This window comes from Oncorhynchus keta, chromosome 2 (genome assembly GCF_023373465.1).
Source record: "Oncorhynchus keta strain PuntledgeMale-10-30-2019 chromosome 2, Oket_V2, whole genome shotgun sequence".
NCBI classification, from domain to species: Eukaryota; Metazoa; Chordata; class Actinopteri; order Salmoniformes; family Salmonidae; genus Oncorhynchus; species Oncorhynchus keta.
The window spans coordinates 44,576,715-44,602,500 of record NC_068422.1 but is presented as its reverse complement, the minus strand read 5'-3'; the positions used below and the strand labels follow the sequence as shown (position 1 = coordinate 44,602,500).

The window sequence follows — 25,786 nt, the reverse complement described above, 5'->3', positions numbered from 1 at the left end:
TTATTTTCGCAAGGTGAGGTATTGAAAGGTATTGGATACAGGGACGCAAATCATTTTGACCCCTATCTTTTGGGGAAAAGAGATGATTACTTGATTTTTAAAACATCTCTTACTCTGGGCAATTGTATTAGTATAAAATAATATAATAAAAAAATGTTTTTGCATACAGTATACATTAGGTCAGTGTTTGTATTATTTATTTTATACAGTATTTCTGTCTCATCTTTATTAAGGGTGCCAATACTTCTGGACCTGACTGTATATTCTATCACACATCAAAGTAAACATTTCAAAGTCAATATTTATCATGGTTTCTCACCTTGTTTTTTGTAGATCTGAATTACAAAAATCTATTTCATGTTGGAGACATACACTACATGGCCAAAAATATGTGGGCGATTAGGCCTGGCTCGCAGTCGGCATTCCAATTCATCCAATTGAGGTCAGGGCTCTGTGCAGGTAAGTCAAGTTCTTCCACACCAATCTCGAAAAACCATTTCTGTATGGACCTTGCTTTGTGCACAGGGGAATTGCTGCTAGACGTTTCCACTTCACAATAACAGCGCTTACATTTGACGAACTGAGTTGTTGGAAAGGTAGCATCCTATGACGGTGCCACGTTGAAAGTCACTGAGCTCTTCAGTAAGGGCCATTCTACTGCCAATGTTTGTCAATGGAAATTGCATGGCTGTGTGCTCAATTTTATTCACCTGTTAGCAACAGGTGTGGCTGAAATAGCCAAATACACTCATTTGAAGGTGTGTCCACATACTTTTGGCATTGTAGTGCACCTCACATAACTCATAGTGATAATTCATGCTTTTTTAAATATATTAAGAACAAATCTGCCGAAAGTCATAATTTCCTTGGTCAGGGAAGTGAGTGCAGTCAGTGGACATCAGATGTCCCATCTAAGAGTTAGTACAGGATTCTAAGAAACCATTTAAAAACATTTTTAAAAGGATCGCCTAGCAGAACTACATGGTTAAATTTGAGGATATTTCATGTGTCTGATTGACTTATTATTGTGAGATACTAAGTAAGCCATTGAAATCATAAGACCAGTTTCTGCCAACATGAAGAGTGAAAAACAGGATTTTCCCTAGAGCTGTGGAAAAACACAAATAAGATAAAGTTCTCTGTCAGTGAGTGAGCAACGACAGATGGTGGGGGGGGGACTTTGATGACAGAGGTTCAACCTTAGTGCATCAGTGAACTACCATCTCTCTCCTCTGAATTAGAACGTCTTCTGACCTTTTTCAGAGAGCTGGTTTTTTTATGCAGCTAGATGTCAAAACCAGAATGCAATTCATGGTCAAGTGATGTGACAGGGAATAAAGAGACAATGAGGATACAGCCAATGAAGACCAAATTTGACATGACAAAATGTGTACAGTTTCCTACTTCTGGCTTTATCCCAATGATTATGAGATGAGCATTATAATTAACTTGATGTTACTTCTACATACTGAAAGTGCAATGCACTTCTTTCCAGACAAGACAAAAGTGAAATAAAAGTTCATCAGATGTTTTGAGGAGTGCAGTTTGGTCTCTCAAAACAGGGTTGTTAGTCTGAAGACAGAGTAAATGTTCAGTTTCCATGCAAAGATTTATCCACAGGGTATAGTTTCCAAAAATGTCTCAATTCAGGTCACTCTGACATGGCCTAAACTGATTCCCCCTGTCAGTGTAATCATCAACGTTCTCTGGTTGAGATCTCTACAACTCCATGACGTTTCCCAAAATGTATTAATAATTCACATCTGGATTTTTACCTCCTTGTGTAAAATAAGACATTATTTTATTATTTTGTCAATTCAATGCAGACAAAGCTCTTGGAAACACGAGCTATGTCTACCAGCTGCTGGTGGTAATTGGTACTTCAAACAATGTACAGTATATCTACAGTATGAGTAGCCCATAGAGTAGTGTTTTATGACTCTACATGTCATGAATTTCGTCACTTTTACTGTTTTCTCAAAGCCTACTTTGGTTTCTTGTGGATGATTAGACGCCTTTTTATTATGAATGTTTTATTACTTTGTATTGCCACTTTCCACAGACACCATTATTTTAAAAAGCACTTTTACGTTTACACAAGCAGCACTGTTCTTCTGTTTTTAATTTTCACTCATTTTTTTTTGTGATATCATATTGGATATCGGGAGAGGCGAAGGTCGAGAGCCATGAGATGTGTCGGAAGACACCATACATCTGGCCAAAGTGGCAGCGTGCATGCGCCCGGGCCGCCACAGGAGTCGCTAGAGCGCGATGGGGCAAGGACATCCCGGCCAGTAAAAACGCTCCCCTAACCCGTGCGTCGTCATGGGTCTCGCGGTTGCATATCTGTAGTGACGCCTCAAGCATTGCAGTGCGTTTGACTGCTGCGCCACTCGGGAGGCCAACTAATTGGTCTTTTCACCAATCAGATCTGAAAAAGATCTGATGAAATTGGTCAAAAGATCAATTAGTGGGAAAAAAGATCCGAATTGGGCTGCCTGTCTAAACATAAAAATGATGTTATTACACAAGACTGTTCAAAGGGAGCTTTAAACCAATTTAAGGCCAATTCAAAATTGGTTGTGGTTATTTTATTTTATGTAGTGATTAAATATAAGTAAAGCACCACCTTTCCATGTAACACAATTAATGAAAATAATGTTCTGTTGCAAAAAGATGAGAGAATGTCAATCAAAAGATATTGATATGATCAAACTAGTTTGTTCAGTTTTCTCTATTGGCTGCACCTGTTAGTTAATTGATTGTCTTGTGGAAGTAGGCCCATGGTAGGTTTGGCTAGTCTGCAACATGTGGTGGAAGTGTTGCCTTACAGGAAGTAAAATAAACAGCAGTGTTGAGAAATCTCTAACAGGCATGGGGCTGGGTTACATGCTTCTGCTCTTCTCTGGCTTGTGCTCAATTGGTAAGATCTTATTTTAATCGGATAAAATTGTCTGTGTTTAGTAGAAGTAGCATGGCATGTTTGTGAAGCCAGTTTGTTATCTAGGTTTTCATAGGATTGAGGATTCTTGTCCACAATTTAATAATTCTAATTACTTTACCTTAACCACACAATGTCTGTAATTACAAAAATGTTGAATAATGAATTGTCTTTTGATCAGTAACAGTGCATGAACGTTAATGATTTATTGTTGTGAAATAATGCAGCTGTATCCTGTTAGCTTTAGGCCCTTATGGCTTGATTTCAGTTTCTTTGTGGGTTAGGTTTCTCTGCTCATGTTGGTTGACTTTATCGGTATGAGAAATATATTGTCACTTGCCTTTTGGCTTCAGTTCTGACTGTCAGTTGTAGCACAGTCTTGCGTAAGCTGACCTAATTCTGTGTTCATAGGAAGACCTGTCGAACCTAAAACCTAACGTCGCAAACATTTAGTGAATTTGTTGAATTAGCTTTTTTTTTATTCAGTCAGTTGCCAAAGGTTAGTGCCTGGCGCTCCATATAAGATCAACACAAATGACAAGGGGGTCCTAAAAGCGGCGCTTCATGGGACCAATTCATTTAACAATCAGACCAATGATGCTTTTCTCTTCAAGCCATCTGCAATTGAAAAAGCCGAAAGACAGGTATGGAGGACTGACATTTCTATACTGAAGTAGTCGTATATTGAATGTGAAATAAGGATGAAAGCTGTGTTGAATTGAAGTTCATGCCTCACTGGTATAGTCCAACTACACTGCTCAAAAAAATAAAGGGAACACTTAAACACAATGTAACTCCAAGTCAATCACACTTCTGTGAAATCAAACTGTCCACTTAGGAAGCAACACTGATTGACAATACATTTCACATGCTGTTGTGCAAATGGAATAGACAACAGTTGGAAATTATAGGCAATTGGCAAGACATCCCCAATAAAGGAGTGGTTCTGCAGGTGGTGACCACAGACCACTTCTCAGTTCCTATGCTTCCTGGCTGATGTTTTGGTCACTTTTGAATGCTGGCAGTGCTTTCACTCTAGTGGTAGCATGAGACTGAGACTACAACCCACACAAGTGGCTCAGGTAGTGCAGCTCATCCAGGATGACACATCAATGCGAGCTGTGGCAAGAAGGTTTGCTGTGTCTGTCAGCGTAGTGTCCAGAGCATGGAGGCGCTACCAGGAGACAGGCCAATACATCAGGAGATGTGGAGGAGGGCGTAGGAGGGCAACAACCCAGCAGCAGGACCGCTACCTCCACCTTTGTGCGAAGGAGGAGCACTGCCAGAGCCCTGCAAACTGACCTCCAGCAGGCCACAAATGTGCATGTCTGCTCAAACGGTCAGAAACAGACTCCATGAGGGTGGTATGAGGACCCGACGTCCACAGGTGGGGGTTGTGCTTACAGCCCAACACCGTGCAGGACGTTTGGCATTTGCCAGAGAACACCAAGATTGGCAAATTCGCCACTGGCGCCCCCTGTGCTCTTCACAGATGAAAGCAGGTTCACACTGAGCACACGTGACAGACGTGACAGTCTGGAGACGCCGTGGAGAACGTTCTGCTGCCTGCAACATCCTCCAGCATGACCGGTTTGGCGGTGGGTCAGTCATGGTGTGGGGTGGCATTTCTTTGGGGGGCCTCCATGTGCTCGCCAGAGGTAGCCTGACTGCCATTAGGTACCGAGATGAGATCCTCAGACCCCTTGTGAGACCATATGCTGGTGCGGTTGGCCCCGGGTTCCTCCTAATGCAAGACAATGCTAGACCTCATGTCGCTGGAGTGTGTCAGCAGTTCCTGCAAGAGGAAGGCATTGATGCTATGGACTGGCCCGCCCGTTCCCCAGACCTGAATCCAATTGAGCACATCTGGGACATCATGTCTCGGTCCATCCACCAACCATCAATCCATCCGTTGCACCACAGACTGTCCAGGAGTTGGCAGATGCTTTAGTCCAGGTCTGGGAGGAGATCCCTCAGGAGACCATCCGCCACCTCATCAGGAGCATGCCCAGGCATTGTAGGGAGGTCATACAGGCACGTGAGCCTCAGTTTGGCTTGTTTTAAGGACATTACATCAAAATTGGATCAGCCTGTAGTGTGGTTTTCCACTTTAATGTTGAGTGTGACCCCAAATCCAGACCTCCATGGGTTGATACATTTGATTTCCATTGATAGTTTTTGTGTGATTTTGTTGTCAGCACATTCAACTATGTAAAGAAAAAAGTATTTAATAAGAATATTTCATTCATTCAGATCTAGGATGTGTTATTTTAGTGTTCCCTTTATTTTTTTGAGCAGTGTAGTTCAGGGCTGCCCAACCATCTTCCTGGATATCTACCATCCTGTGGGTTTTCAGTCCAACCCTAATTTAACACACCTGATTCTACTAATTAGCTGCTCAACCAGACCTTAACTAGCTGAATCAGATATGCCAAATTAGGGTTGGACTGAACCTACAGAACGATAGATCTCCAGGAAGAGGATTGGGCAGCCCTGGTATAGTTAGACTACACCAGGGAGGCACAAACGTCTTCAGTTCAATGTAGCTTTCTGTTACAAATTGTAAAGGGACTCAAATACATTTTGGAAGTAGACCTCTCGTGGACCGTGTGCCGCAAAAACAGACACAAAGACCCAGACCTGGCCAACTGCACGTTCCAACCAGATGGTTTGTTGCAGCAGGTATTGTATGTTTTAAGTTTAGAAATATGATACATTATGTTGAAGCTGTATGTATAGCAATTGGGTGAATATCAGCACTAATTTTGGCTGGCAAGTGGATCATAGCTAAAAGTAATAACATTGGAGTGACTAATGATAATAGTGCATTTGTGTCTTTCAGACCTTCCACTGTGTCTTTGAGGTTTGGAAAATGCCTTGGCTCCACTTCATGAAGACTACCTATTTTTCGTGCAGCCCATCTGACCGATCTTGAAGGAAGTTCCTACGCTGTTTCTCTCCATTCATTTTCATTCCTCTAAATAAAATTGAGCCTTAACGTATAGTTTAACAATGGCTATTACTATATGTCTTGAGTACCAATATGTATTTTAGGTTAACTTATCTAACCTTGTTATCCTCAAATAAAATGGTGGACTGCTTTATCCCGTGCAAATTATACAATGAATTTTAACTCATGTTTTGGCATGAGTTAGGGTCTGCACAGACTAAATTTTGATCAACAACACCTTAAATCCCAAACAGGATCATCATATCCGTAGGAAGGAATAGAAAATCTGTGCGGCTGTTCCGAGTTACGTTTGTGCTCGGGCTATCTAAACTTCTAGAGATTCCATCTGAAGGCTTGCTCCACAGGGCCTTTGTACAGACTGGGATATGATTCTTCCTCAGCACTCCGTGACCTATATCCTTTGAAAAGCCTGGTCTATGATACAGCCTCCATCATTCAAAGGCTCTTATGAAACCAGTGCAGCAGTGTCTGATCTTAGTGAGTAGAGAGCCAGCAGCAGTGGAGGGGCCCCTCCTACAGAGGGCAGCCCTGGGATCAGGCTTGCTGAGTGGGGTTGGAGCTCTCAGTAACATCTTTAAAGCAGCTCTCCGTGCACCCTCTTAATGAGGCCCTTGATCTGATGAGCTCCACTGGCTCTGAGGCAGGGGAGGGTTTCTGTGTGCTCATTTCTACTGTACATTTGAGGTGTCCACTGACATGAAACTATCCCTGTCCAACTGGTTTCTCTGAAGACATGCAGTGGGGGCGGTAGTGTATATTAACACTAGAAATGTAATTTTTATTATTAGGCAAACTGTTTTATTTCAAAGGAAGCTCAGCTGAAGGCTGGCAGCATTCAACATTGAGCAAAAAATTCACATTCCGTTAAGCAGTTGTGCAATATACAAAGTCAGGGGAAATGATTCATACTTATTTCCTTTTTCACCACAGTATGATCAACTTGGTCTAGGATATCTAAATATACACACAATAAATCAGTTTAAAGTGGCACTCCTAAAATACAGATTCAGTGTTCTTTACGTCTATTTCTACTGATAAAATTAAGTGAAGAATAACATTGTCAGTTATTTTTAGGGGTGAGATGAGAGCTCAGTACTGAATGGTTCACACAAGAAAAGTAACAAATTTGGCACCTCATTTCAAAACAGACCTGGAAAAACAATGTACCTTACATGGGGATTTCTGCACAAACAATTTGGCCCAAGGAATGCTTGGTTAAAAAAAAAAAAAGCACTTGAGCTCCAAATGAAACACACCATCATTCCTGTCAACAGAAGTTAAAGGGTTAATAGTTCATTGTGGGCTGATAAGACTAGAAAGGATGGATATGCATCCCAGTCAAATGTGCCTCAGTAGTGCAGCTACTTAATGAAGACTAGCCCATGTTTTCCTGAAGCTGGCGAAAAGCAATGCAAACGCAGCACATCAAGCATTAAGCCATTCCGATCAATTCCAATGTATCTGTTATTGGAAAACACTCCTTTGGGAAAGACTAGGTAGGGAGGTGTTAGGTAGGCAGAGCGCAGTCTCACAGTGTGGAACATATTGCTGTCTGATGAAAACCTATTCTCCATTTTTTTAACACGTATTGAAAGCGGTAACTCCCCTCAATGTACTCTGAACATTTTATGACTATGACTAAGAACATATATTAAAAATAGCTTCTGAAGTTTCATAATAGTATGTTTGTTAATGGGAAAATATGGCAGTTTTTTCCATTTCCTGAAAAGTTCCTGTTTTGGAGATGAGTGGTTTTCATCAGAAAGCAACACTTTTTTTTTTCGAGACAGCGGTTGTGCTCAGCTCCCAGCTCAAACCTTGCTGAGATCCAGCTTGCAGAGGTAAGGGGAGCGGAAGGAGCCTAGGTAGAGGTGGCCGTCGTGCTCGTGTGCCTCGCTGACGTAGGCTGCCACCATGCCGTGGGGGTCATGGAAGCTACGCATGCATGCCCCGCTCTCCTGGAGCTCTATCACCAGACTGTAGCGAGGCACAAACTTCATCAGCACGTCCTGACTGAAGAGCTGCAGGGAGAGGGGGAGGGATGAAGAGAGATGGGAGAGGGGGATGAGTCTTGTCACCAAAACCAGACTGAAGTAGAGATCACACAAAGAGACAGTCTAACAAAATGGTCTCACGGTCACAATGAATGAGGTATACTGTATGTATTCCTTCGATTTTTGTTAGGCAGATTTCCAGCTTGCAAGATCCCAAACCCTTGTATGCAGAAACACCCAAGAAACAGACCAACAGGAATGAATACCAGACTTATAGTCACAGTAAATAGGACACGTCAAACCTCCCTTTAGTCTTTTGGTGGATTAAAATGAACTTCCATGTAAATGGACAATAAAGATATCGTTTTACAACATATCATATAATATACCATATGCTATCACATGTCATATCATCTACCTTAAATATTAGCTTCTTTATCCAGGGCTTCTGGGCCAGAAAGTCCAGCATGGAGAATCCAGGGTTGGGCCGCACAGCTGACATGGCCACCCAGTACCCTCCAGAGGAGCTGCGACGGATGTTGTCAGGGAAACCAGGAAGGTTGTCAACAAACGTGTCCATTCCTCCCTTATTTAGACCTGACACATGGACCCTGCACGGACACAGTCAGAAACAAAGTCGTGGAAATTCAGGAGATGAGGGAAAGAAAGTCCATTCTGTCATACAGATTAAGGTTAAAATGGCTTGCCTCATGCTTATGGTATGTGTGACAGGTAACAGAGGTATTATGGGAAACAATTCAAAAACATTTGACAAAACTCCTGTACGAGCAGTCTTCACAATACTTTGAAGACTGTGTTATTGAAAAACAAGCCAGCTTCAGATCTCTTAGCAGCAGCAGGGGATTTGACTCTGTCTGCATTGATAAAGCCAAAAGAAAATGCATTACTTATGACTATTATAAACCAGTTATGGGAGGGAGACAATCTACTTGCTGGGGAAACCTAAAATACAATTTTTAAAAATCTAAAAAATAATTCTGCCCCATTTTTCAGGGAATCTACTTACTGGTTTATATTATGCACAGTCAGCAAATAAAAAACCTTCCCCTAACTGTCTGCATTACCATACGGGCTGAAATGAACAAACAATGAACACCTCCCTCCCACTTATTCCCCCTCACCTCCAAAATTAGTGTAAGGACAAGCCAATATAATGTCTTTCTGCTCAGGCAGCTCAGTGAAGGGGCTCTGTTACCGAGGCAACAGTGAGCTTGCATCATTTATACATGTGAGTCGTGGGAGAACGGACTGCTCCCGGCAATTTCTAAAAAGTTTGATATTACAAAGGCAACATATATTCATGAAATCTTGATAAGGGAGAGAGAAAATAATGAAAACCAGAGAAGAATTTTTAAAAACCTGTTGGCGCACTTGGAGCACGCTCAAAAAGCCGGCACCACAACAACCTAGCATCCTAGCATCTGATGAAACATGAGATAACTAAAGAACGTTTCAATCCCCTTTGGGAAGCATTTCGTCACTCGGTGCAGTAGTTAAATAAGGTTGGTTGTGTTCCTCAGGAGGATCAACTCTACAGTACCTGCGTATCCTAGCCATAGTGGTCTCAGCCACCAGCACAGACTCCTCATCAGGGAAAAGCTGGATCCCGTTGGCAAAACGAAGGTTCTCCATCAGCACGGTCACCTCCTTGGTCTCTGTGTCATACTCCAACACGCTGGAAGACAGACAAAGGGTTACATACGGACAGCTTCGCTCAGCCGTCAGCTTGTTGTCTTAATAAAGTGTTAGATTTCTTAAAAATAGAAGGTACCCGCATTATGTATCAACACAAATGCTTTCAATCTAGAAAATTAAATCTTTAAATATGACAAGGCCCTATACCAGGGGTCTCCAACAGGTCGATCGCGAGCTACCAAAAGCTCGCAGCCCACCTATGAGTAGCTCGCAGCCCACCTATGAGTAGCTCGCAGCCCACCTATGAGTAGCTCGCAGCCCACCTATGAGTAGCTCGCCAAACAATTCTGAAAGTACATGTAATTTTCAAGTGTTCCACCGCAAACTGTCATAAACAAATATCACAAGTATCAGACACCACAAGCTCCCAGCTACTATCTAATCAACGCAACACTGACATTATCCCACCCCTGGTTAGCCACTATTGGCTTAAAAGCCAAACCTAACACAATATCTGCCAATGAATTTACAGAAATACGTTCCCCAAAACCTTCTCAATTAAATGTTAACTGTAAAGTAAGCTTACCTGGCAGAAGTATATCACGAGTAAGTATATCATTTGTATCTGTTATTTGTCCATTTTGCCATGGAATGAGCAGCAACAGTACAGAACCATCGCTAGACAGGCACATTAGATGGCACATTCCTCACTCGCTAGATGAGAAATTAAAAAGGGCCAGATGTGCAATTAAAGGGGAATTACACTCCAAAATCCTTCCAGACATAAAATAAATTGTCTCCTGATTTGATCATTGACATGGACTCAGAAGATTCCATTTCATTGTTTCTCTACAAAATTATAATTTTGAGATTGAAAAAGTAAAATATCTAAAACCCAAAAAATAAAACTGAGAGTACATAATTTGGGAGATAAAAAAATGATATATTCTATAGGGCTTTATAGGGATTTTTTAGTTGTTTATTAGCCATTATTGTACCAGGTATATTGTAAGAAAACAGTGCACTACTTTCTCCTGTACACTAAGGACCTGGGAAGTGTTGCAGAGGAGAAGAGAATAATGTGCCTATTGAAAGCTAGAAAAAAACGAGTAGCTCACAACATGTTTCATTTTTTTAAAAGTAGCTCTCATGCTACAAAAGGTTGGAGACCCCTGTCCTATATGCATATCAAATATCAATAGAAACTCTTGACAAAGTAAACAAGACCTTGCTATTAGAATGTGCTCAAGGATCTCCATATGTTCTGTGGTAACAGTTACCGTCCATCTGCTGTGGCCTCCATGATGAGATGAAGGTAGTCTCTGCGCTGCCACCTGCTGCTAGAGTCAGTGAAGTACACTTTCCTCCCATCCTGCGTTACATCCAGGTCATTGACAAAGGAGAGCCTCCGGCCCCCAACCATCTGCCCAGCCGACACCAGGTTGGTCACCTCACCTTCGTAATGAGTCAAAGAAACACTAAAATGACTTGCATAACCCAGCACTTTTATTTTGAGGATAGTATATTGAACAAAATTGATTAAACTGAGTAAAAGGTGAAATTGTTAGAAAATCTAAAACAAATATTTAATACCTTGCAAAAAAAAAACAAGTCTTTGTCACATTATTGATATTAAAATCGATCCTATAAGGAATAGAGAACTGCGATGCCATTGCTGTGTGTGCTGCTTACCTGTGACAGGGTTGACCTTGAACAGCCCCAGGTAGGCATCAGCTACAAACAGGGTGCCGTTAGGACCCACTCTGATACCCAGGGGTCGTCCACAGCTAGGCTCCTGTTCACGGGATCCATCTACAACAAAGCACATAACACAGTGGACATGTGGTGTGTAAAGTAATTGATCATTTATTGGGTGCAATAATTTCAATAATTTTGAACAGGCTAATCTGATTAATACGAGCAAATGTTTGGGTTAGAGCTTGAGTCTATTCTTGAGGTCTTTTCAGTTTTGAGCCAACATGCTAGGCCTGTTGTGCATTAAGCTGTCCTTGTTGTGTAAGCATAAAAACAATCCATAAAGGGCATGAGGGAAATGCACCTGCTAAGAGTTGCTTATGAACGAGCATTTGAAACTCCAGTCTTGAGCAATGGGAACTGTTGGGTCATTCGTCTAAATCATGTCATGTTGCGTGAAGAGACAACATTGTGTCATGAAAGCTTAAGAAATCAGATGGACACACACGATGGACACACAATCAGATGGACACACAGTGTGTGAGTAACCAGTTAGCCAAAGCCCCTCTCTCACTTACCACAGGGTGGCTTGCCAAGTCTGGCTATAACAGTGATGCTCTTGCCCTCAATCTTCACTATCTTTCCATCAGCCGTACCAGTGTAAATCAAATCTATAGAGAGAGAGCGAGAGAGAGAGATAAACAATCAAAATGTGTATGTTGAAACTGGTCAAACGCAAAGGCGATATGTTGGACATCAGCATAGAACAACCGTTGCGGAGGTAAACTAATAATGCATAAGTCAAATCAAAGGTGGCAATGTGTCATGCCAAATATATATCTGTCACTAAGACCACATAGTATGTGGAGATTTTGGAAACTTAAGCATCTGCTATTATTGGTCAACACAGCAATCCAGACAGTATTACCCCAGCATTGCCCCCTCAACTTTGAACTATCAGACTGCTGTTACTGTGGAATCACCACAAATTACACAAGCCCCCAAACAAACTGGGTGAAAGATATGAAAGACATTGTCATGTGGCGAGACTCCAGCTGGAGAACTCTAGTCCCACACTGACCTCCAAAGTTAGCGATAGACTCTGGGCCAACAAGCTGGTCCTCAAACAGCCGCTGTGCCTCCCTCAGCTTAAAGTTGGGCTCGTAACAGCCAGACATAAGGGGCGGCTCATTGAGGCTGAAAAGACAAGAGGAAAGAAATGAGGAAACAAAATCAAAAAGCGCCGAAGGGAAAATTGCAACCGTGCATTCAAACTTTGAGCCGAGTGCCTCATCAATCTTTCTTCAATCAATAATTAAGCAATTACTGAAAAAGTAATGTTTGGCTAAGCATTTTGTCTTTGCATCAGAACATCTAGGCCTACATGATCAATTCTATTGATAAGGGATGACTGAAACCATTCTACATACTGACTATATACTACATAATATGTATGCTATACAAGTAGTATAGGCCTACTCATTCAGTGGAGTGAGATCTGTGGGAAGGACTAGTACATAATATTTTCCAAAAACCGATTTCCAGAAAGTTGAAAAGTAAGCAGAAATGTTGAATATGCAGACTGATTCTAAAGTATCTTGCTGTAAAGTTGATTAAACAGTCGTAAGCAGGAAGTACCAGTGACTCGCTACACTACAGGACTGTTTTGCTAGCACAGACTGGAATATGTTCCGGGATTCATCCAATGGCATTGAGGAATACACCACCTCAGTCATCGACTTCATCAATAATTGCATCAATGACGTCGTACCCACAGTAACTGTACGTACATATCCCAACCAGAAGCCATGGATTACAGGCAACATCTGCATCGAGCTAAAGGCTAGAGCTGCCGCTTTCAAGGAGTGGGAGACTAATCTGGACGCTTATAAGAAATCTCGCTATGCCCTCAGACGAACCATCAAACACAAAGCTGCTGGGCCAGACGGATTACTAGGACGTGTACTAAAAGCATGCGCGGACCAACTGTCAAGTGTCTTCACTGACATTTTCAACCTCTCCCTGACCACCATAGTCCCTGTGCCCAAGGAAGTGAAGGTAACCTGCCTAAATTATTACCACCAGGTGGCACTCACGTCTGTAGCCATGACGTGCTTTGAAAGGCTGGTCATGGCTCACATACACAGCATCCTCCCGGACACCCTAGACCCACTCCAATTCTCATACCGCCCCAACAGATCCACAGATGACGCAATCTCAATCACACTCCACACCGCCCTTTCTCACCTGGACAAAAGGAACACCTATGTGTGAATGCTGTTCATCGACTACAGCTCAGCATTCAACACCATAGTGCCCATTAAGCTCATCACTAAGCTAAGGACTCTGGGACTAAACACCTCCCTCTGCAACTGGATCCGTAAAATTGTCAGAGACTCCAGTCACCCAAGTTATAGACTGTTTTCTCTGCTACCACACAGCAAGCGGTACCGAAGCGTCAAGTCTAGGACCAAAAGGCTCCTCAACAGCTTCTACCCCGAAGCCATTAGACTACTGAACAATTCATAACAATCGCCACCGGACAATTTACATTGACACCACCTAATTGCTCCTGTAAGTAGCTCTGGATAACAGCGTCTGCTAAATGACTCAAATGTAAATGTCAACATTCCTTGAAGTCAATATGTCTCTGAGACATTAGAGTGAACATGATTCTAAAGAACAGGAGAAAAAAGAGAGAAGGATTTCAATTCTTGACAGCTCACCTAAGCAGCTCAGGGTGAATAGGAGACTCAAGCAGAAAAAAGACTACAAGCATTGGAAGGATCAGGCATCCTCCCAGGGTCACCAGGATCACACGGAATACCTTTCCACTATAGGTACTGGGAAAAACAAAACAGATCAATTAAACACTTTTTTAAAATACAGCTGAGGAAATGTTTCTTCTCTCAAATTCATAGACAGGGCACTAGATGCAACGACTGACAGTCTATGACATTCATATGATATATATATATTTATACATTGTCGGTTTACGTTGTTGTTAAACAATGGCATAGGCCTATAACCTTTATATTTCGGGTTATAAGTTGCGATAGGCCTATGCCTGAGGACACAACTAAGTTACATTCTTCAAGAATCAATGGGTATATCGAACCGATTCCCAGATCCCAGACTATAGCTTTAATGTCAATTTGTTATTGGGTGTTTGAAGTGATCCGTGAACTCTGGTCAACAGTGGATAATGCAGTACTCAAAACATACACACAGAATGCACATGTATCTATTTTCAGAGGGAAAGCATCTATGAAAAACCTGAATAGGCCTTACTATCAGTAGCCTACACTAAGTGCACGCACGCTGGTCAACGCTCTCTCCACTTATTACTGACTGTTTGGTTCATACCATGCATGCATAATGCAAAGTAATTGCACATTCAGTCCATCCACTTTTACCTTTAGTCAGTGAGTGTACAACTGACCTAGATATGGATTGTTTACCTCTGCATCTGCCATCAGCTTGGAAGCGCAAATGAGAATCATGCAGTCTGATACACAGTGGTTGATTGTGCATCGTTGCGTAATGCAATATTACAGTAGCAAGGAAAGCAGCATCTGATGTTAATATCAATACTGAGTAAGATAGCTTACCTGGTGCCCTTGTATTGGGGTTCCTGTAATTCGTCTGTAATGATCTGTGGTCTGTTCAGTCTCCTGAACCGCAGTCCCTCTGGCTCATTCATAATGAAATGAGACTTCTTCTACTATGACTCTATTACCCAAGAATGATGTTTAAAATAAGAAGCTCGCTACATGAGTAGGTTGATCATTTGATTGGTTGTAAAGACAGACAAATACAGGATATCGTAGTGATATCTACAGTATACGACCAGCTTTCTGAGTGGACACCTTTTTCGCAATACGCATTTTCTTCTTCTACGTCAGCGACAGCTGCTGTCTCTAGATCATTGATGTTCAACGCCACCTTCTGTTGTGGAGTGTGCATTACAGACCCTTTTGGAACGTCAAATAAAATGTTATTTGTCACATGCGCCGAATACAATAGGTGTATACCTTACAGTGAATTGCTTACTTACAAGCCCTTAACCAACAATGCAGTTTTAAGAAAATACCTACAAAAAAAGTAAGAGATAAGAAAAACAAATAATTAAAGAGCAGCAGTAAATATCAATAGCGGGGTTATATACAGGGGTACCCATACAGAGTCAATGTGTCAATCTGCGGGGGCACTGGTGTTGAGGTAATTGAGGTAATTATGTACATGTATGTAGGGTTATTAAAGTGGCTATGCATAAATAATAACAGAGAGTAGCAGCAGCGTGGGGGTTTCAAATAGTCTGGGTAGCCATTTGATTAGCTGTTCAGGAGTCTTATGACTTGTGGGTAGAAGCTCTTTAGGAGCCTCTTGGACCTAGACTTGGCGCTCCGGTGCCGCTTGCCGTGCGGAAGCATAGAGGGCAGTCTATGACTAGGGTGGCTGGAGTCTTTGACCATTTTTAGGGCCTTCCTATGACACCGCCTGGTAGAGAGGTCCTGGATGGCAGGAAGCTTGACCCTGGTGATGTACTGGGCTGTACTCACTACCCTCTGTAGTGCCTTGCGGTCGGAGGCTGAGCAGTTGCCATTCGAGGCAGTGATGCAACCCGTCAGGATGCTCTCGATGGTGTAGCTGTAAAACCTTTTGAGGATCTGAGGACCCATGCCAAATATTTTCAGATACTGAATATAATTACGAGATGCTGGTGTCTCCGCCCTAACAATCGGATTCGTCGACAGTAGAGCAGAACAGCGGGTTGTCAAGCTCCCGCCTATTCCTCTCTTTGGATTGGTGCATACATTTCGTTATTTAAATACTTTTTGAATATTCTATGAGGGCTGTTGACGTCAACCACCTGTATTCAATGGAGAAGTGATATGCCATGCTATTCCCATGAATATGTATCACAGGACGTTGGTGGCACCTTAATTGGGGAGGACAGGCTCGAGCAGAACGGTATCAAATACATCAAACAGATGGTTTGATGCCATTCCATTCGCTCCGTTCCAGCCATTATTATGCGTCGTCAACCTCTCAGCAGCCTCCACTGGTATGCATAGACTGTTTCGAACTCTGATATAAGATGCTTTTCTCAAAATTGCCGCGATGTGACTTGCATCACACTTATCAGTACACTCGTAACAACCTAAGCATTACAAAACTTCTATTAGATCAAATGAGCCTCACCTATCAAAATAGCAATTCATTTTCTCCTTGACTAAATGCAGCACTCCCTCATTGCCCATTCCCTGTGGTGATACTGATGATTTGTTCCCCGACGTGACCACTAGATGAAGCTATAGGCCTACTCCAGGGGTGAACGTAAGGAGGGAATTTCTGGTACTGCATCCCTGCAAAATAAAGATAAAAACGTAAAAAATCTGGCCAACTGACAATCGCCAAATGACATTAGGCCTACACGTTTTGGCGTTTTGTGTAAAAGATGTCTGTTTCCATTCATCACTGTTTGGAGGCTAGAAATATGTTGTGAGTGGATGAACGTGAGCGGGTAGCCTAGTAAGGGAGCCCTTTGAAGTGATTGTTTGACAATCAGATGGAAACTGGTTGTGTTTATTCAACAGTAAAAGGTAATACATTTTAAAAGTTAAATGATAAATCTTTACGACTAGGCCCACAGAGATCCTATTGAATTAATAGGGATTCTATACGTAATTCTAGGATTAGGTACATAAGAAATGTTGGTGCATGAGGTCCCATATCGGGATGAAATCACATCTACTTTCACCCCTGGCCTATTCCATCTAGCCACAATGGTAGAAACATAAACAAACCACTTTCTTAATAATTAATGATCTGCTTAACGTGAACAGATTTTGGGCAGAGTAAATAAACCCTTTCGCTTTGCCTCTTCTTCTCTGATATCACCTGACGCAAACTTCCTTGCCCCATGGCCATGAATGTTTACATGTGACACTGGCAATGTCCCAATTATATCTCTCCCTCCCAAAGTGGGCACTTGTTCACTTTCCTTCACTGATTCGAAAGGAAATTACTGGTATAACACATGTGGGGGAAACCCATGTCTCCACAATTCCAATGCATTTAGATTTGTGGGAAGAAATTCATGAGTAGTGAACGAGTGCACACTTCTCACATTTTGGGCAGATTTTCTACATTTTGGTTTTGAAAAGTGCATCGTCAGGGAATGGGGTATGCTACTTTAGATTCCATTGTGTTTTGTATTTTTGTTTATTTTCGAAAGGTTTTGTGGATGGTAACGTTAAAGGGGCAATCTGCAGTTGCTTCATCCATTTTTGGACTCATAAATTAATGATATGTACCTATTGATTCATGAAGAATATAGATTATAAATGCCTCATGAGCCAAAATACACTTTTTTTTACTCCTATGTTTATACACAAAGTAAATGCAAACACTGTATAGCCTCAAAACATGGTTAAAACTATCATATTGGTATTCTGGATGGTCACTCCTCGCATCCATAGCTCTGTCTATGAATTTAAGAGTGATAACATTTCTCCATCCCCATCCCTCAGCTTTTTGCCAAAACTGTGAACACTTTGTTGTTTCAACTGCGGATTGCTCCTTTAAGCAACTGTGATGTCACAATGCACATACTCCTGGGGTGGCTCCGGTAGCGTTCTCTTCCTCAGACTTTGGTCCTTCTGTAGCTCAGTTGGTAGAGCATGGCGCTTGTAACGCCAGCGTAGTGGGTTCGATTCCCGGGACCACCCATACGTAGAATGTATGCACACATGACTGTAAGTCGCTTTGGATAAAAGCGTCTGCTAAATGGCATATATTATTATTATATTACTTTGCATGCGTCAACCAATGGTTGCGTGCCATGTCATCGACTGTGTCATTGACTGACAGGTTACTGTAACATTTGATGTGATTAGCTGATACGTAAAATATCTATCCAGGTGTTGTAAGATCTGGCACGTGTCAGCAAAACCTGGGCAGAGGAATGTGCCCATTATTTGCTGTTGCAGAGCAGTTCAAACTGCCAGTAGGGGAAGTAGCAGTCTGACTGGTTCTCCACCCTGGAGTTCAACAGCAGGTGGAGATCTTTGACTTCACTGATTAAGTCTGCCCAGAGCACCCTAAAACGAGTGATGCTGGAGGTAGGCTGCTCTACAGTAACTCTCCCCTGCAGGGTGACTCCCTCCTTGCACCTAGGGAAGAGGGCAAAGGGCCAGGAGAAGTCTCAGCTCTGACAGGGGTTCCCTCAGAGCATTTTAAATTGCCAGTAGGGGAAGCAGCAGCAACTTGACCGGTCCTCCACCCTGGAGTTCCTCTTCCAGGCAGAGACCTTCAGCTTTGACTCTGAGATAGCCTCGCAGCGTGAGAACATTGAGTCTCTTTGTCATGGCCAAGGTCTCCACCTCAGCCACCTCAAGCAGTCTCATCTATGACGAGCTCAGCCGCCTCAAGCCGAGTCTCCTCCATGACGGGCTGATTGATCCAAGGGGGAGGCCACGGTTGCGGTCTGCTCCCTGTAAATGCAGGGCAGAATCTGCTCAAAGCACCCAGAAATTAGTGACTGGGGCAGATCTGTCCTGGTTCAGTTGCAAATTAAGCTAAATGACCAAATTACCTTGTTTCAGACTCTTTTTATACAGTTTCAACTGACGTCACGATAGCATAATGACATAATAACCGTTTCCCCCTTTTTTTAGGGTGTAGATCAGCTTTAATATTGCAAATAGATTGTGGCTTCCATCAATGTAATTGTCTGCATCATTTCCAATCCCCCATATACACTACCGTTCAAAAGTTTGAAGTCACTTAGAAATGTTCTTGTTTTCCATGAAAACATACATGAAATGAGTGTCAAAATGAATAGGAAATATAGTCAAGACGTTGACAAGGTCATAAATAATGATTCGAACTTTGCTATCGTCAAAGAATCCTCCATTTGCAGCAATTCCAGCCTTGCAGTCCTTTGGCATTCTAGTTGTCATTTTGTTGAGGTAATCTGAAGAGATTTCACCCCATGCTTCCTGAAGCACCTCCCACAAGTTGGAGTGGCTTGATGGGCACTTCTTACGTACCATACGGTCAAGTTGATCCCACAACAGCTCAATAGGGTTGAGATCCGGTGACTGTGCTGCCCATTTCGTTATAGACAGAATACCAGCTGACTGGTTCTTCCCTAAATAGTTATTTCATAGTTTGGAGCTGTGCTTTGGGTCATTGTCCTGTTGTAGGAGGAAATTGGCTCCAATTAAGCAACGTCCACAGGGTATAGCATGGCTTTGCAAAATGGAGTGATAGCCTTCCTTCTTCAAGATCCATTTTACCCTGTACATATCTCCCACTTTTCCACCAACAAAGCACCCCCAGACCATCACACTGCCTTCACCATGCTTGACAGATGGCGTCAAGCACTCCTCCAGCATCTTTCCATTTTTTCTGAATCTCACAAATGTTCTTCTTTCTGATCCGTTCACCTCAAACTTAGATTTGTCTGTCCATAACATTTTTTTCCAATCTTCCTCTGTCCAGTGTCTGTGTTCTTTTGCCCATCTTATTCTTTTATTTTTATTGGCCAGTCTGAGATATGGCTTTTTCTTTGCAACTCTGCCTAGAAGGCCAGCATCCCAGAGTCGCCTCTTCACTATTGATGTTAAGACTGGTGTTTTGCGGGTACTATTTAATGAAGCTGCCAGTTGAGGACTTGTGAGGCGTCTGTTTCTCAAACTAGACACTCTGATGTACTTGTCCTCTTGCTCAGTTGTGCACCGGGGCCTCCCACTCCTCTTTCTATTCTGGTTAGAGCCAGTTTGAGCTGTTCTGTGAAAGGAGTAGTACACAGCGTTGTACGAGATCTTCAGTTTCTTGGCAATTTCTCACATGGAATAGCCATCATGTCTCAGAACAAGAATAGACTGACGAGTTTCAGAAGAAAGTTCTTTGTTTCTAGCCATTTTGAGCCTGTAATCAAACCCACAAATGCTGATGCTCCAAATACTCAACTAGTCTAAAGAAGGCCAGTTTTATTGATTCTTTAATCAGAACAGTTTTCAGTTGTGCTAACAATTGCAAAAGTGTTTTCTAATGATCAATTAGCCTGTTAAAATGATAAACTTGCCATTGGATGTTGATAATGGGCCGCTGTACGCCTATGTAGATATTCCATTAAAAAATCAATTTAAAATATCTGCCATTTCCAGCTACAATAGTCATTTACAACATTAACAATATCTACACTGTATTTCTGATCAATTTGATGTTATTTAATGGACAAAAAAAATGTGCTTTTCTTTCAAAAACAAGGACATTTCTAAGTGACCCCAAACTTTTGAACGGTAGTGCATATTGTTTTGTAAATATATAAAATATATACAGAGCATTCGGAAAGTATTCAGACCCCCTGACTTTTTCCAAATGTTGTTTAAGTTAGCCTTATTCTAAAATGGATGAATACATATTTTTTTTTAAATCATCAATCTACACACAATACCCCATAATGACAAAGCGAAAACAGGCTGTTAGAAATATCTTATTTACATAAGTATTCAAACCCTTTGCTATGAGACTTGAAAGTGAGCTCAGGTGCATCCTGTAGCATTGAAAGTCCCTAAGAACACAGTGGCCTCCATCATTCTGAAATGGAAGAAGTTTGGAACCACCAAGACTCTTCCTAGACCTGGCCGCCCGGCCAAACTGAACAATCAGGGGAGAAGGGCCTTCGTTAGGGACGTGATGAAGAACCCGATGATCACTCAGAGCTCTGGACTTCCTCTGTGGAGATGGGAGAACCTTCCAGAAGGACAACCATCTCTGCAGCACTCCACCAATCAGGCCTTATGCTAGAGTGGCCAGACGGAAGCCACTGCTCAGTAAAAGGCACTTGACACACACACATATATATACATATATATATATATATATACACACACACACACATATATACATATATATATATACACACATATATATATACACATATATATATACACATTCTATTGGTTGCAAGAATTTTGTATAATCATTTAAATTGAAAAACTCAAAGTTCTGAATATTTTTTACTGAATATCTTTAAACTCACAACATTAGTTAAGCCTACATTAAAGAACACCTTTTCTTTGGTTCAACTGAACAGCGACATGGGTAACGAATAAACACACACATATATACATACACATATCTACATATATATATATATAATTAGATTCTAAGTAGATTTATTTAATTCAGATTTACAGGGACAAAACACAAGTCAAACACCTCTTGTTACCTGAGTTGTAAAATGAGCAAATGTATTGCAACATACTGTAAAATACTCATGCTGCAACATTACTGGTGCATGTGTGTTGAAATATGGAAATGCTAAATTCATATTACATACATATAATAACATAGTAGTACTTATCATTAGACTAGGCCCAGGTTACCTGAGAGACATGATGATAGCAACAGTGATGCAAATTTCAACCCATCCTAATATAACATCAGGGGGAATCCATGGAAGGACCATGGACGTACAGTAGAAGGCTTGCATTGTCATTTATGCAGCTTGTGTAATAGCTAGATATTCTAGAATTATAATTGCTACATAGATTTGCAACATTCATAGCATTTTTTGCTAAGCAGCTCCAGTTAGTCAGGTGTGTTGGTATTGTGCCATTATTCATACATTATTACAGTACTTGTGAGAGTCTCCCAACAGTCACTTCCACTATTTGTTCTTGAACTTCAATACACTTGTGTTCCTTCAGATTTCTCATACAGGAGAAGCTCTTCCTGCATTTGGAGCAGTTGTATGGTTTTTCCCCAGTGTGCACTTGCCGGTGAGCCTTGAGATTGTTCGCTTGGCTGAAAGTCTTCCCACACAAAAGGCAGAGAAACGGTTTCTCCCCAGTGTGCACGCGTTTATGGCGAACAAGGTTCTGTGCAAAACTGAAGCTCTTCCCACACAGGTCACAGGTATGTGGCCTCTCTCCAGTGTGAGTGCGTAGGTGAAGATTGAGGAAACGCTGTTTGGCGAACTGCTTCTCACACATGGTGCAGCTGAATGGTTTCCCCTCAGTGTGAATGAGCCGGTGAGCGTTATAGTAACTCAGGGAACTGTACCCTTGTTCACATATATCACAGGTAAACGTCTTCTTGCCTGTGTGGACCCGACGATGAGTTTTGAGATTGGTAGCGGTGTGGAAATTCTTTCCGCATTCTTCACAAGAGTGAGTTTTTTTCTCTGTGTGTGTCACCTGGTGCCTTTTCAGATAGTTTGCAGACCGGTAGCATTTTCCACACTCTAAGCAGTCATAGGGTTTGTCCCCACTGTGTATCTTCTGGTGGATCATCAGCGAACTCTTTTGGTTGAAGCTCTTTCCACATACGTCACATACAAACGTTTTCTCACCTGTGTGAATGCGCTGGTGGACTTTGAGATGACTAGCTTGAGTGAAACTCTTCTGGCATATGTCACAGGTGAACGCTTTAACACCAGAGTGAGTCTGCTGGTGTCTGCGGAGGTTAGGCGCTAAACTAAAACATTTGCCACAGATCTCACAGCTAAACGCTTTCTCACCAGTGTGAACTACGTGGTGGGTATTAAGGGCACTTTTCAGGCTGAAGCCTTTTCCGCATTGGTCACACATGTAGGGCTTCTCTCCGGTGTGGGTCCTTCTGTGAGCCTTGAGGCCACTTCTCTGGCTGAATCTATTGCCACATATGTCACAGCTGAAAGGTCGCTCTCCTTTGTGTACAGTCAGCACGTGTACATTTAAACTTCGTCTAGCTGTAAAAGACTTCCCACACGCTGTACACTTAAATGGTCTTTCTCCTGTGTGTACACCCTGGTGTACTATCATATCTCTCTGCCTGGCAAAAACCTTCCCACACTGAGAGCACTTGAATCTCTTCTCTCCTCTGTGTACAGCTATTCTGTGAGCTTTCAGGCTACATTTGGCAGGGAAAGCCTTAGCACACAAAGTACATCTTAATACTTTCTCTTTCTCTCCTTTGAAAACCACCTGGTGTTCTTTAAGCTGGCTCTGGGTGCCAAATATCTTCCCGCAGTATGTGCACTTGAATCGCTTCTCCCTTTTGTGGACTATAACGTGGTGTACTTTGAGACTGCACTTTGCTGTAAAGCCCTTCCCACAATGCGTACACTTAAATGGCCTCTCACCTGTGTGGACAACCTGGTGGGCTTTCAGGTTACTTAGTTTACTAAAAGCCTTCCCACACTGTACACAGCTTAAACATTTGTCTCCTTTGACAGATTTCTGGCCCTGGGTGCGTCTCACTGCACGCAGTCTCATTTGACGTACTGTGGGAGGCGCCATCTTAGCATCATTGGATATGTCTGTGGGCACAGCAGGCTCTAAGTCTTGGTCATCTTGGGCCTTTGCTGGTGAGAGTGGTGTAGTAATCTCCTCCTCTAAGTTGTGTTCAATAGTAGCATCCTCCCCATCCTCTGTCCTGGATTCTCCATCTGGGCAGTAGACATTCCATATTAATATCACTGCTGTTGTGCTGCAGTTTCAGCATTTCATTTAAACTTTCTAAGTTGTGAATATAAGATGTAATGCAGTCAGTTGTCTACATTCAGACTATTCTGAACGTATTGAAAGGTGACTTAATAACTGCTTACCTGTGTGCTCATGTGTGTGTCCTGTCTGGGTGTCCTGTTGCAGGGTACCCTCCTTCAACGTGATCCATTCAGCACATTCCTCCTCCGTCTCTGAAGACTAGAGGTGAAATAATAAATCAGTGGAAAGTATCCTTCCCCAAACACACTCTCTCTGACCTCTAACATAGGCTAGCTACATTCCTTGAATAGCAACTAATTTGCATCCTATTCATATTCAAGATATTGGTGACCAGTGATATGGATATATGGGAGCCTACCGTGCCACTGTTGACTTCAGACAAGCGCACAAATTTAGTCAGGTCTTTTCCTTGGGTCTTCCTGTCCGCTGCATCCACCTCTCCAAGCCCTCCAGTCGACCTCAGGTCCCCATCCATCACCTGGAGATTCTCCTTCAGAACCTGATTATCTCTCTGACACACAGACACTTGCAGACGCAGAGAAGCTGTATCCTCATCTATGAGACTAATGATTTTTTGCATGGCCTCTTTGCACAATCTCTTCATGGTGGCAGACAGCTGTATATGGAGAAGACACAAAGATATGACACTGACTCTTTTCTTAACTTCTGAGCTAGCTAGTCTCAATGACAATTTTCTGACCCAAGACATGACATAATAATGTCAAACAAACAATTAAGGTTAGCTACCCATACAATTTATCCTATGTAACACACCCCCGTGCCAACACAATGCAGGCTGGTTAGCTAGGCAAATGTAAACTCTGCTTGTGACCCACTTACCTCAGTCCCATGGCCAGTGCACTGCCTCTGTGACTCGGTGTAAACGTTTTGACTCGTGCACTCGTCCAACAATTTACTTATTTCCACCACGGCTGCATTTACTAAAAGCCTCATGACGGTGGCCAGTTGATCCTTTAAACGTGACATTTTCCCTGAGATTTAAAAGCCTACATTTAGAAAAATATAACGTTATAATTACGCAGTAGATGCTGTCACATTGTAGTTCACTGGCTAACTATTTCATTCAACAAGATGACACCAGCATCTCGTCAACAATAGAAAAGTACTTCCGGGTCTTCTTCTTTTTTGATGGTGTTAACGGAAGTTGAATTCCAACGTGTTGCATTACCGCCACCTACTAGACTGGAGTACAACTCCCTTATACTTTGGTTAAAAAAAATATATATATATATAGTAGGAAAGTGTCAATATCCTCTATTTATTCATGATATATGAAAACAATTGTCTAAACATGAACAATGATTCATTTGCATCACATTTGGGTTTGAAAATATGTTCCAAAGTTAAATAAATTCCACCAATGCGAATCCCTGTATATGGAATACATATTCTGGGTGTCACAGTAAACGTTCTGTAGGGAGTACTCAGTAGGGTCTGTAGGATGTATATATGGTGTCATTTCATGGGGCACTGAATAATACGGAGTGTTGCTGGCCTTTTACTCCACCCATTCCATTGGACACAATGTGAATCACTGTATATGGAATACATATTGGCTTATAGAGCAAAAACCTTTCTACACAATTCTGTGTAGCAGGCTACAATTAATAAATGTGGCTAAAAAATGCTACAAAATCCACCTTCACAATGAGTTTATGCAGATCACTTGATTGGAATAAAACATTTGCAACTGGTTGTCGTGTATCTTCTTCACAGCATTGTGGCCTCTTGCCCCTTCCGCTCTCTTCACCGGCTCCACATACGAGATCTGCCGTACAGCCCTGATCCTTGACACCTCGACCGCTTTCCCCATAACAGGGTACTCAGGGTAATAGGCGGTAACTAAATCAAATCAAATTGTATTTGTCACATATTAGCCGAATACAACAGGTTTCGACCTTACCGTGAAATGCTTACTTACAAGCCCATAACCAACAATGCAGTTCAAGTGAGATTTAAGAAAATATTTACTCAATAAACTAAAGTAAAAAGTAATACAATA

General features: G+C 42.0%; 3 protein-coding genes across 4 annotated transcripts; 1 reads left to right on the top strand and 2 right to left on the bottom strand.

Moving 5' to 3' along the window:
- The first annotated feature begins 2,736 nt into the window (after window positions 1-2,736).
- Window positions 2,737-6,199, top strand: LOC118361854 (cystatin-F-like). 2 transcript variants are annotated; one of them, XM_035742073.2, is made up of 4 exons: window positions 2,737-2,923; window positions 3,428-3,585; window positions 5,501-5,609; window positions 5,784-6,199. In XM_035742073.2, exons 1-4 carry the CDS (start codon window positions 2,809-2,811, stop codon window positions 5,801-5,803), a joined length of 402 nt encoding a protein of 133 aa, XP_035597966.1. In that variant the 5' UTR covers window positions 2,737-2,808; the 3' UTR covers window positions 5,804-6,199. The 2 variants fall into 2 exon arrangements, with proteins under 2 accessions (XP_035597966.1, XP_035597962.1); XM_035742069.2 differs by having other exon boundaries at window positions 2,760-2,923; window positions 5,501-5,623; window positions 5,784-6,157.
- Window positions 6,200-6,687: 488 nt separating this feature from the next.
- LOC118401038 (adipocyte plasma membrane-associated protein) lies at window positions 6,688-15,165 on the bottom strand. The gene is made up of 9 exons (XM_035798212.2): window positions 14,869-15,165; window positions 13,984-14,100; window positions 12,339-12,454; window positions 11,836-11,928; window positions 11,255-11,374; window positions 10,843-11,017; window positions 9,468-9,602; window positions 8,325-8,517; window positions 6,688-7,933 (listed from the first exon to the last, which is right to left on the bottom strand). Exons 1-9 carry the CDS (start codon window positions 14,958-14,960, stop codon window positions 7,724-7,726), a joined length of 1,251 nt encoding a protein of 416 aa, XP_035654105.1. The 5' UTR covers window positions 14,961-15,165; the 3' UTR covers window positions 6,688-7,723.
- A 6,107-nt stretch (window positions 15,166-21,272) lies between these two features.
- LOC118401037 (oocyte zinc finger protein XlCOF6-like) lies at window positions 21,273-24,883 on the bottom strand. The gene is made up of 4 exons (XM_035798196.1): window positions 24,604-24,883; window positions 24,122-24,379; window positions 23,865-23,961; window positions 21,273-23,705 (listed from the first exon to the last, which is right to left on the bottom strand). The coding sequence occupies exons 1-4, from the start codon at window positions 24,748-24,750 to the stop codon at window positions 21,907-21,909; spliced, it is 2,301 nt and encodes a 766-aa protein (XP_035654089.1). The 5' UTR covers window positions 24,751-24,883; the 3' UTR covers window positions 21,273-21,906.
- Between the last annotated feature and the right edge of the window lie 903 nt (window positions 24,884-25,786).

Coding starts and splice junctions, on each gene's coding strand:
- LOC118361854 (XM_035742069.2), top strand. CDS start 2,809: ATGTGGTGGAAGTGTTGCCTTACAGGAAGTAAAATAAACAGCAGTGTT. Junction 2,924..3,427: donor CTCTGGCTTGTGCTCAATTG/GTAAGATCTTAT, acceptor TTTTTTATTCAG/TCAGTTGCCAAAGGTTAGTG. Junction 5,624..5,783: donor CAGATGGTTTGTTGCAGCAG/GTATTGTATGTT, acceptor TGTGTCTTTCAG/ACCTTCCACTGTGTCTTTGA.
- LOC118401038 (XM_035798212.2), bottom strand. CDS start 14,960: ATGAATGAGCCAGAGGGACTGCGGTTCAGGAGACTGAACAGACCACAG. Junction 11,375..11,835: donor ACTTGGCAAGCCACCCTGTG/GTAAGTGAGAGA, acceptor GCTTTGTTGTAG/ATGGATCCCGTGAACAGGAG. Junction 9,603..10,842: donor GAGGCCACAGCAGATGGACG/GTAACTGTTACC, acceptor TCTGTCTTCCAG/CGTGTTGGAGTATGACACAG.
- LOC118401037 (XM_035798196.1), bottom strand. CDS start 24,750: ATGTCACGTTTAAAGGATCAACTGGCCACCGTCATGAGGCTTTTAGTA. Junction 24,380..24,603: donor GCACTGGCCATGGGACTGAG/GTAAGTGGGTCA, acceptor CTCCATATACAG/CTGTCTGCCACCATGAAGAG. Junction 23,962..24,121: donor CTGAAGTCAACAGTGGCACG/GTAGGCTCCCAT, acceptor TTTCACCTCTAG/TCTTCAGAGACGGAGGAGGA.